Genomic DNA, 12,488 nt, shown 5'->3' on the forward strand with positions numbered 1-12,488 from the left:
CCCGGGAAAAATGGCCCAATAAGCATGCAGTATTCACCGACCGAAATGCCAGGATGGAGGAAGAAAACAACTTCTTCCCAAAAGGATCCATCCTCTTGGATTCCATATCCGAAGAGGCGGAAGGACGGCCCTGAAGCGTAAAGGCCTACAACACCACATTTTCTGGGGTGGGATGTTGGCTGAGGAATTTGGATTGCCCGGTGCTGGGCGATGGCAGCGTGCTATCGTCATATTCAGAGGATCCCCAGTGCTAGGCTTGAACCACATGCCTAGAAGGAAGTACAAAGTGCCTCATTAAAGGGCAAAAGGGGCTCGGAAGTGGAAGCCCCTGGTTAAAGCACCTCGGTCAGGAGATTAGTCCTGACCTGCACTGAGGGCAGTTCCAGTCCAAGGACCTCAGCTGCCCTCTTTACCACCATGGCACAGGATTCCCTCTGCTCCATAACCAATGTTGGCAGAGAAAGCATGCCAGTATCTGGGGAAGTGTCCAGTCCACTGGCCTCCCAAAGTTTCCCATACCAGTCCAAATGCTCCACAGAGTAATTCTGGTGTTCCAGAGGGTCCATAGACCCCTTCCATCCTTCACCTAAGTCTCGAACATCTTCAAAGTGCTCAAGCGACAACACAGAACCTCTGGGTTCAATCGGCACAAGAACAGGCGTCGAGCGTCGTCTTTCCGACTCCGTGTCATCACCTCCACCCGAATCTGGGATCGGATCGTTGAGGCCCCACCAGAGCCGTGGCCTCTGTGGAGTCTCGCTCAATGGTGTTGACTGCCAGGCCACGAGGAGCTTCAACGCCAGCTCCCTTTAGGCCTTCGGAGCCATGGCCTGGCAGTCAGAGCACGACTTCGAGTCGTGGTTGTGCTCGAGACACCACAGACAGATGAGCTGGGGATTGGTGACCGACATCATGCGGTAACAGGCACCACACGGCTTGAAACCTGTCTTCCTGGAAGATATTCCTCACACACAAAGTGGATTTTTTTTTTTTTAGAATTCGACAAAAGTCAAGAAAAAAACCTGCCAAAAAGCGGCAGAGGGGTAGCTCTTCTCGGATTGGCGCTTAACGGGCGCAGGAAGAAAAAACCTGATGCCTACGCGCCTAGGTGGCACCTATATAGGCACCGCAACGTCATAACCGGTGCTACAGATGTCACGCGAAGCCGAATGGAGCCACTGGTCCAGCCTGATGCCTGGGAAATTCAAAGGTAAGGAATCTGCAGCTAGAAGTCTCTATCAGATAAGCCAATTTTACAAATGTTAGATACATGTTAAAACATATACTAAATAAAATGAATTAATTAAATGGTCAATTATAACATTTGACAAAATAATTTTTTTTAAAACACGAGTCATCTAACAAATGGATCAACACACAACAAAGAAGGGAAGAGAGGTAGAGAGGTAGTACTCCTTTTTCATCATCCCTGTAATGCTCATACTGTAACCACAAAATGGGAAAACGGAGGGATAGGTGACCAAAGGCATGACCTGTCTCTTTAGAACATTTTGAGAAAAACGTGAGGTTTGTTAAAAACTGCCCTCACCCCCTAGATAGTGGCATTCTTCATCAAGGGCTGCTGCAACATCCCTGCGCAGACCAACGCCTGGGATGGCGAAAAGGGAGGGGAGGACAAAACACATGTGTTGGGATCCGTGCAGTAAACAAAAGGACGTTAAAAGAAATAGTCTAAAACAAACTCAAAGATACCCTATATCAAACTATCATCTAACAAATAACACTAGGATGCGAGGCGTATTTATATACTTCCACTTGTGACAATCGTTAGGTATTTTCCTGAGGCGGTGCTGGTGTCCCTATTCTTTTCAATTCGTAGCTTATGATATTTAGAACAAAATTTGACCGACATACATCTAAAATTCAGTGAAGTTATCAATAGTAGTTTTAAATTCAAATTTTGAGTATGTGTCCTTGTTAAAGGAGATAGGGACATGCAAGGTGGAAATGTACATCTTTAATTGGTGAAATGCAACTTGGAGGAGATGTATGCCCATGCATAGGTGTAAATGCAGTTACCTTTGTGAATTGGCCCCTTTGTTTTTTTATGGCCACAGCAGTGTCATTGTTTGCTGCATGTACTACAGACACAAGGAGCTATTTATTGATTGAGTGGGTGAGAGCCTTAGGTTCACAGGAACATAAGGGGAGGGCACATCATAATCAAGAGCTGAGGAAATAGGGCATGCTTGGAGGAAGCACTGAGAAAGCAGGTTAGAAAGGGAAAAACAGAGAGAGAAATAGAGAGGGAGAGGAAGAAAGAGAGAGAGCGCAAGACTTGAGTTAGGGTTAGCAAGGCTGGTAGCTGCTACTACAAACTTAGGCCCAGATTTATAATTTTTTCACGCAGTGAAATGCTGCAAGCCACCCTGCTGCGCTGCATGAAATTGAAAGGCAGGAATGCATTGTATTTACCATTATAGGGTGCATTCCTATACTTTCCGAGCGTTGGCATTCTTTTGGCTCCCTAGCGTCGACACAGGCACCCTTGCTTCATGATGCAAGGGTGTCTGAGTTGTAGGCATTATTGTTTTTTGTGCAGGAAGGTGTACCCTCGTGCGCAAAAACAATCATCAGAGGCATGTTCCTCTTTCTATGTGTGCTGCAGAACGCAGCACACATAGAAAGAAGAAACAACGAGGAGAAATGAAGATATTTCTCCTCGTTATGCCTCACCTGGGGAGGCGTAGCATTTTGATGCATTCCCAGGTCTCTCACTAATGGTAAATCTAGGAATGCACCAAAAATCTATGGGTGAATGCATGGGCACACCCACGCTCCACCCATTGAACATCTCTCTGCCGCAGAGTAACGCAAGGCAGTGATTTGCGCTGGCATGCGCTACTCTGAATTTATCAAGCCATGGAGGGCCACACAAGCTGGCCTTGCATGGCTTTATAAAATCTTACTTAGGTTTTGCGTCACTCTCGCGCCCTCTTGCCTGGCACAGAGCAACGTAGAACCTTGATAAATATGGGCCTTAGACCGTGCTTTCCTCGTCCCTGGTACTGTCCTTGCTTACCATGGAGTCAGGGGTCATCAAGGCAGTATTCCACTTCTTATCCCTGCAGCACAATATATTGGGCTGTTGTGGGCTAACTTTGAGACAATACTCAACACTGTGTGGTCAGTGGGGTTAAAGGTTGTGTGATGCATTTCTGCCACCCTTTTAACTTTGATGAACTGACGAGAGAGAGAACACAAGAGAGAGAGAGGCCATTTATAAAGCTAGAGAAAGAACATGAAGAAAATGTAAGTAGGTAATAATTGAACACGCTGCACACACTTAAGTGGAGGTTGAAATTGCAAATGGATTGGAAGGACTAAATCTAGGCCACTCCTAGATGGGTAGGAGGTCAGAAAGCACAAAGGGAGAAAGAAGAGGAACTATGACGTGAGCTGGGAAAAGAAACTACAAAATGAATAGAGATGACACATGGGGCACAATAGTAGCCTTCATGCTATACAACCTAAAACAACCCAAAGATATTCTTGTGCAAAATACATTCTTGGCTATTCTCTAAAAAGCTGGATTGAAATCCTGGCAAAGTGTGCAAGAGGGGGTGTGGATGTACAGTATCTTTCGCACAATGCCATGTAGGCCTTACTTGGCCAAAAGAATAAATATGGGATGGACATCTCAAGACAAAGTTTGTCACATGAAATTAATCAGTAAATGCAATTCTGACAGAAAGACGAGACCTGAACGAAGGGATATAGTAAGTTTACCTGCCATGGCTTTTTCCACACTAGAGTGGAATCCAGTTCCTTGTTAAATAGTGGGCACTATGCCACAAACATCCCATTGGCCTCTGATTACAAAGAGCAGAGGCCATGTTTTCCTTTAAAAACCGTGCAAACAAAACTCAACCACAGCTAAAAAAGGATGGAGTGAACACTGCCGTACAGCGATTACCAGGGGATGTAGTTGCACATAAGGACATTTCTCAAAATATGTTATTGTAAGGTCACCAAATATTGATGCTATGATTTGTTTTCTACAAAGTGATACCAAAGGTCTGCGTCCCACCACAAAAATACACATTTCCCGACCTGCCACATGCGAAGGGAGTATGGTCTCTCACCTTTTGGAACATCATGTTCCAGCGATTCCAGGAAGTCGATGGATGGTTCAAGGTCTGCCTTCTCCAGCAGGGACTTCTCCTTGGGCTCCAGCTTGTCAGTGAAGTGGAAGTAGGAGCTTAGCTTCTTTGCTTCAGATACCGTCAGACCTAGACGCATGGGAGGGTCAAAGTCATTAGCAAAAAACCTAATTGCAGAACAGTAGTAAGAAGAGGCCTCCCCAAATGAAGCCAGTGACTCAGGAAGGACTCAAGAAGGACACCAAGATTAACAAGCACAAGAAATGTCAATCAATTCTGGCCTGGATGGAGGGACACTTCTATTGTTGGCAACAGAAGTGTCCTTCTATTTAGCTAAATATCCCATCAAAAGAATGCAATGTGCAACCTGCGTAAACACCTCCAAGTAGAAGAAAAGGGAGCATTCCAAAAGGGCATATTTTAGAATGACAAAATGCCTTTGATATATATAGAAAAATGACTCAGATTAATTAAAAAAAAGGGGTGAAGGGAGCCTGGAACTTGGCAACATGGCTTCTCTCTGCAGGTAGAGTGTTCTTGTATTATGTGTAGCCAGCGCTCACAAATTCATCCCAACAGCATTCCTACACCTTTCAGTACATGATCACTTTGAGGGCTCCCCATCTATAGCAAATTGCGAATGGAACCTCAAATGATGCTGCTGACACGGATGCATTCTGTGATCCAGCACACAGCAAATGGATGACGGCTCTGTTTTAAATGAGGTCTTATGGTAACATCTGAATTAGAGAAGAAGTGATATGTCTACCGGCTAGATATCATCTTGGATATAGCTCTATGGGGAGAAAAAAGTAACTAGTGATTCTACTCCGCAGTTAGCATTTCCTCCAGATTTTGGACTACTTTCAATTACCACCCTACTTTAAGTTATGCAACATCGTGTACTTCATCTGTTTGAATCTCTAGACAGGGAGGATCAGGAGTTGGGATTACAGGGTGCGGACAACAATGAACGAGTAAACAAAGAATTAGAAGAGCACAAAATAAGCATAAGCAAATACGCTGTTAGAAACAAAAAAGCAACGTGTGAGTATAGAATTAAATCAGGGGCATGTCCTGTTCTGTTAATTACCTCGTATATCAAAACAAAATGAGATAGTAACACTAGTGTACTTATTAAACAAAATGGTAAAAATAGCTCACAACCTGAATACAAGTTTATAAACGAAACAGATAAATGTTGAGAAATGCAGTTATAAATCATGAAATAAATAAGACTTAGTGACCACATTTTGCTCCTTGTCTTTTACTCAAGATCCCTGCTAGTCATCCTAAATTATATATTAATTTATTTTTGCTTTCAAATCTTTATTTCGGCTACAAGCCATAAAAAACAATGATATATTATATTTCTATTTATACTTGTATTTATATTATCTACATATTTTCATATATATGTTTAAAGTTGTTAGTTTTCTCCTGTAATCATAGTCTTAGCTCTTAATAATATATTTTTGTATTGCTTGGTGTTTTGGGGTTGGACCGGACATCCTTTTCAGGGTTTTTCCCCAAACTTTTTGCCTTCAATCGCCCTGTTTTTCCTGCCTTTGGACTCTCTACACTTTTCCACTGCTAACCAGTGCTAACGTGCTTGTGCTCTGACTCATGGTAAAATTGGCACATTTAATTTACTTGTGAGTCTGCAGTAAAGAAGTACTACATGTACCTAGGGCCTGTAAATTAAATGTTACTAGTAGACCAGGAGCACTGATTGTGCCACTCACTTAAGTAGCCCTTTAAGCATGCCTCTGGCCTGCCACTGCATCCCGAGTGTGCAGTTTTAAACTGCTATTTCGACCTGGCAAAATAAATCTTTTGGTAGACCTAAACTTTCCTTTTTAATACATATAAGTCACACCTAGGGTAGGCATTAACAACCCATAAGGCAGGGTGCAGTGTATTAAAACAGTTGGACATGCTTACATTTGTTTTTCACTACTGCAAGGCCTATGTCTCCCATAGGATAACATTGGGTTATCTTTTTACATTTAATAAATGAAAACTTTTAAGTGGGTGCAAGTAGGCATGTTGAGTTTTGTGTCCAAAGAATTGTAGTTTAAAACCACCTTTAATGGTAAAGTCGGACCTAAAGTCACAATTCTGAACATTACACATTAATAAAGTTGAGATTTTCTTATCCTAACCATTTGGATAGGATAAGCCTGCATCCTGGATCACATGACTAGATGTAGCTGGCAGTTGGTCTTTTTGTATTACTACCAGACAGTGAGACAAAAGGGGAATAGGTGTTGGCAGGATGGGCGATCGCTGACTTGTTTTGGGGGGGGGGGGGGGGGGGGGGGGGTAAAGCTGTCACCTACCACACTTGCACATCACAAAGACTCTGCCTCAGAACGCTCACAAAGGGTTTCACACTGGTCTTTTTTGCCACAAGACAAGCTGGGGCTAGGGAAGAGAGGAAGGAGATTCCAAACACCTTTGGGGGGGGGAAACCTCTAGAAACTTCTCCTCCTTCATAGCTCGCGCCAGGTATAAATAGTGGACCCTCAGACCCAACCTCAGTACACATCTGGACCCATGGAAGATTCAGAAGAAGGACTGATGTGCTGCTCTGCTGCAAGAAGGACTGCTACCCTCCTGCCTGCGTGGTAAGGACTGAACCTGCATCTTAAACCCAGGACCACCAGAGTGATTCCAAGGGCTAGTTAGTGGCCTCCTGATCAGAGCTTCGGGTACAGAAAAGTCTCCAACCCCCTTGAATTCTGCACCTGGACTCTGCCCGCTGCAAGTCCTAACCCCTCCAAGTGGTGCCTCCTCAGTCCTGGACCCTTGGAAGTGGGGATAAAGGTGCTCTGCCAGCCCATCTGTGGTCCCCATCGGAACCATGCGAAGTGACGCTAAACCCTGCAAAGCCTTACTACACAGCTGCTAGCTTCATAGGAACTAATACAGAGTGAAGCAAAGCCCCGCCAAGCTTCGCTGCAACGCTCACCAGAAACAAAGCAGAGTGATGCGAAGCCTTGCACAGCGCAGCTTCATCTGAACCGACGCTGAATGATACGAACGCTTGCAATGCACCGCTGCAAAGACCTTGCACCAAGGGCATAAGGAGCAATCCTTAGCGGGCCAAACTTGGGCCTGTGCCCAGCTTGCACTCTATCACTGAACTTGTGACTTTATCCTGGTCCGGTGCAACCAGATAATCACAGTTGGCCCTTTGTGTTTTTAAGCACTGTCTTTACTTATGTTATGTTATGTTAAATAATTTATAAAGCGCAACGGTTACCCTAGGGTGTCCTGGTGCTGTTACCAACAACTTAAGTAGCCACGTTTACCAGCGAGCGGAGTGAAGCACGAGCATTTAGAGGGTAAATAACCATGTTTTCAATGCCCTTCTAAAGGACAGCAGATCTGACAGGTTTCTGAGTTGTGCCGGAAGGGCATTCCAGGCTTTTGCTGCCCCTACTACAAATCTTCTGCCTCCCCAAAACTGTTTTTTTACCTTGGGGATAGAGGCAAGTTTCGCTCCCCGAGACCGGAGGTCTCTAGATGGTATATACCATTTTAGGTGTTCTTGCAAATAGACCGGTCCGGTCGCATGGAGAGCCTTAAAAGCAGTGCATAATGTTTTAAAGAGAATCCTTTTCCTGACTGGAAGCCAGTGCAGTTTCTGAATTTCCTTCGATATGGGTGCAAATTTAGGGATCCCGGACAATAATCTGGCTGCTGCATTCTGCAGCCTCTGCAATTTCTTCAGAAAACGCTCCTGAATGTTAAGATAGAGACCATTACAATAGTCTAATTTAGACATCACCAAGGCAGAGACCACTGTTTTCTGGCTATCTGTAGGCAAGAAAGGCAAGATTTTTCTCAGAGCTTAGAGCTTTAAAGTTGCATAGCTCCAGTTCTACTGGCTGGATTTGTTTTGTTTTGGTCTCAAATAATTTATTACATTTTACTCTGTTTTTTATTAAATTGGTGTGGTATTTTCTTGTGTTTTGATTTCACTTTATTACTGCTTGAAGTGCTGCATTTATACATTTCGCATTGCCTCTAAGTTAAGCTCGACTGCTTTTGTGCCAAGCTCCCAAAGGGGTGCAAGCGCAGGTTAATTTGGGGTTTACTTGTGTTTCACCCTGACAAGAATTGTGGTTTCTACTTGAGGGAGACTTCATCCCCTCAACCAGTAAACCAATTTCCTACAGTTGGTGAGTGTGGATAGGTATTGTGTACTTAGTTTTAATTGTTGTTCACATTGCCTTCTGTGAGACCACATGACCCCCGTCTGTGAGACCACATCAAACCCTCTCCTGAAGCCCTCCACTGTCTCACAGGCAACACTTTCCTCAGTGTGACTTAGTTTGGAGTGGAATTATTAAATCTGATTCCCCACCATCATAGTCCAAGATGTTTCCCAGCCTTGGTTAGTTTGGAGTCAGAACAGTAAATCTGCAACCCCACCTCCTCTCCCTGAGTCTGCCATTTTCAGTGATGTTGCTTAGTCTGGATACGTCTGAAACTCCCAAAAACATATTCATGTTTACCAGATTTAATTGGCCTGGAGTTAGAATGGTAAGTCTGACACCCTCCCCTGAATAGATGCACTTTCCCCAATTAGAGCTGCACTGGAGCTAGAATAATAAATCTGATTCATCCCCACCATGTACATGCTATTTAAAATACACATTTCATAAAGAATAATTACAAAATATATCATTTTAATTATATAAAATATATTTTTTGAAAGTATTGCAACTTTTCAAATGTGAAATTAATCTTAACTGGATACATTTAAAATTGTGTAATTGTATTGTCAATTTTTCAAAACTGTATTGTGGTTCTCAATATTTTTGCTAATTCTGACGTTAATTTTAAAACTCAATATTAAGGTAACCAATATATTTATATCAGATTTTTTTAACTTTAGATATTTTTATAGGATTATATTTTGCCAACCTAATTTTCGTTATTTTTATGATATGTATAGAGGTCACGATATTTTGGTAGTCAATATTTTTTCCTCTGTATTTTGGTAGGTTGTCATTTTTATTGTCAATATGCAGTACAACAATCCATATGAAGATCAGTTAACTGAATCTTGTAGTGACAGACACTGGAGGATGAGGCATTCAGGGAAACCCCTTGGGAAGCCATGAGGGACTACTTTACATGTAACCAGGGCATGGCATCTAGCGTGCTAGTTGAATGGGAAGCATTCAAGCCAGTAGTCAGAGGTCATTGCATTAGCATTGTATTCACATTAGTTAAAGTTGCAGGGCATGTGCTGATGTAACCACTTTCACTGTGTGTTATATGCCAAACAGATTCATTACAGCTTTCTACAAGTAATCATTGAAAAAGTAGCATAAGGGATAGAACATAAAATCATAAAAGAAAAACAATGTAACAGTTCAGGTAGCTGTGCAATCCAAACGACACCACCCGCCTGTACAATGTCCATTACATGACACTTTGCATTCTACATCATCGATGTAGAATTGCCCAGGTATATAGCCACATACATGTAGCAGCCTGCCAATGTGGTCTGTTCCCTAATACACCAGCAACCAGGGCACATAAAATGTAAATGTAGCAGGTGGAACCAGGAGATAAATCCCTCCTCAGGATCTATCCCCCGATGGAACAGCAGACCAAGCATCTATCTGACTGAGTGCAATACCAAAGTGTACACACAATACAAAGGGAACCTGCCCATGTTATCTTATGCTAATTTATGTATAAAGCAGACAAAAAAATACCTAACAAGAGTAAAACCTGCAGGAAGGCAAACCGATATACTGACAAGTTATAAGGGTATGTTTTCAGTAACCGCCTAAAGTGCAACACATATGACGAGGCAAAAAGGTTTATACGTAAACAATTCCAGTGTTTAACTGCTCTATTGAAAAGGGTTGGTCTCCAATGGTGAGTGTTCTTGCAACAACAGCAGACCATTAGGAAAGAGTGTGATGTCAAGAGATGACTTTGGAGGCCAAAAAAGCAGATTTTTCAGGAAAGGCTTTTTGGATTATATTCAAGGCTTTGGAAATGACTCTGGAGTTGATAGGTAACCAATGAAATGGATCTACGCACAGGAGTAATACGTGCTTTTCATGTGCCTCTTACAATATGAGGCTCAATATTTTGCACAAATTCCAGGCAATAAAGTTTTTCGAGGAACACCAGGTAGACGGATTTGTATAATTCAATCTTTTAATTGGATGAGAGCATTTATCACCGAAGTACGCAAATTGGAATGAATGACTTGAAGGATCGTTCTAATGAATAGCAGTTATGAGAAACATGTGTGGGACATTCTTGTGGCCTCTAGAAACAGTGTGTCATCCAGGAGCACCACTAGGTTGCATACCATTTTGGAGAGCGTGGGCGAGGGGTCCAGGGCATCCAGATACCAAGATCAATGGATAAAGATTATAGTCAAGATACAGACCTGAATGTGCCCTCAGAAAAACGTGACAAGGGCATGTCTGATACAAGCTTGTCCAGATTTGGAAACCTTCAGTGGACATTAATTAGGAGGGTGCGAGGCAGTAAACCCTACAGCGAGGTGGCCACTACAATAATTGGTTCTGCTGTTGCTGCCAATGCAACGGGATTAAGGAGAACAAATGTCAGTCACAAAGACAGTGAAGAGAATGAAAAACCAGAAATCCAAGGTTTACTTAAGAAAGGACAGATTTTTTACTAGTGTGATTTACAGCTCTAAAACTCAGATGTAGAAGAGACCATGCCCAAAGCTGTCCAGACTCCCGGTTTGTGGCATACTCTTCAGTGTGGATGTTGTACCTTCAACCACTACTATAGATGAGCCAGGTGAATAACCATCCACCATCTTTCATGGTTGATTTAGACTGAAGATATCAATATGCTCGTAGGTGCCATGTACTCCATGATGGGTCGCCCTGCTTTTAAGAGACTGAAAGGGTTTGCTATATTACCTGTGACAAGTATGTGGTCAATATAGGACTAGTAATGTCTCTACTGGTAGTGAGCTTTACTTTTAACCAGATCATATCAATCACCAGTAGATTTTTGTAAGCCCCCCATTACCTGGGAAGCACCGGTTCACTCGGATATGGCCAAGGGGGGTCTTGACGTATGCTCCTCGGGGAACAACCGCTGCCTCTCTCTGGATTAGCTCTATAGTACCAACAAGACGGGTTTCCTCCTTGATTGGGATCTTAAAAGAAAAAGAAAATAATGGCAGTGTGTTAAATTATACTAACTTTAAATGCCTTTAGATAACGTACTGATTTCATACTACGCATTTAATATTCGATATGTGCTGTATTTCTTATTCCTTCATATTTAACTACATTGCTATTTACTTTTGCAATTTTGATACAGGCGTTATTACTACTCTACTTCTGTTCTTAAATAATTCACTTGCATTTGTTCCTTCTTTGCTTCACTTGTGCTTTCACCATCAAGGGAGTAGCCAGGAAAATAAAATACCCCCCACTTGAGCCACATGGAATAAAATGTCCTAGCAAAGTGAGCGAACCCGACCCTTTTTATTAAAGAGATAGTGGGTGTTGTTGCCCAAACGTAAAAGCTTCAGAATGAGGCCTTTTTGCAGTATGATTTGAAAAGAATGTTGCCAAACTGCACATTTGCCAGCATTGACTTATTTCTTTCTTTCTCTGATTTATTCTTTCCTTTTTTCTCTCCATGTTTCTTTCCTACTTTCTATTTATTTATTTTCTCCCTTTTAATTCTCCTCTCATTCTGTATTTCCACTTTTCTTTTGTTTTCCCTATTCTTCTTTCAGGTGTCTTTTGAGCTCTCTGTCCTTCTTTGTAGTCATGTTTAATGTTTCTTCTTGCTTTCCTTTTTTCCTTACATTCTCAAAGTTTTGTTTATCATCTCCTGTACTTCCTTTCCCTATTCTCTCATCCCTCTTTCTTCTTGAATTCCTTCCATTTGCTAAATCTTTATTTTCTTTCCTTCCACTGACCTTCCACCCGTCTCTCAGTTCTTCTTTCCAATATTTTATTCTATTTTCAGCTTTACTTTTTTTCTCTCTTTCAATTTTTTTTGTTTCTTCCTGCCACCCCTTTTTAGGTCTCGCCTGGCGTAGGCTGCGCGTATGCGCAGTCTCGCTGGCGAGATTTAACGTTTATGGGATTTTTTTAGTAAGAGGCATTAAGCTCCGCCCCTCTTTCCCATTGGCCGGCATCACCATTTATGGTAAACGGCGGCCAGCCATTGGGAAAGAGGTGCTGGTGACGTTTTCGCTTGGCTTTTTGAGCCGTCCCATTTGGACGGCCTCGCCTGCCTTCCTTCTGCTGCAAAAGGTTTCTTATCTTTATGGGGCCAACAAATGTCATGGTAGCGCTTGTTCCAGACTGTCTGCCTCAG

At 42.6% G+C, this 12,488-nt stretch overlaps 1 protein-coding gene across 1 annotated transcript in view; it reads right to left on the reverse strand.

Moving 5' to 3' along the window:
• The window catches only part of RSPH9 (radial spoke head component 9), a 136,386-nt gene that overhangs the window by 97,266 nt on the left and 26,632 nt on the right, over window positions 1-12,488 (reverse strand). The window contains exons 3-4 of the mRNA XM_085609119.1: window positions 11,178-11,307; window positions 4,107-4,253 (exon numbers count right to left, since the gene is read on the reverse strand). Of these exons, the coding sequence (XP_085465245.1) occupies window positions 4,107-4,253; window positions 11,178-11,307 (277 nt within the window). The remainder of the gene's footprint in view (window positions 1-4,106; window positions 4,254-11,177; window positions 11,308-12,488) is intronic.

Source organism: Triturus cristatus, chromosome 6, assembly GCF_964204655.1.
Source record: "Triturus cristatus chromosome 6, aTriCri1.1, whole genome shotgun sequence".
In the NCBI taxonomy this organism is placed as follows: domain Eukaryota; kingdom Metazoa; phylum Chordata; class Amphibia; order Caudata; family Salamandridae; genus Triturus; species Triturus cristatus.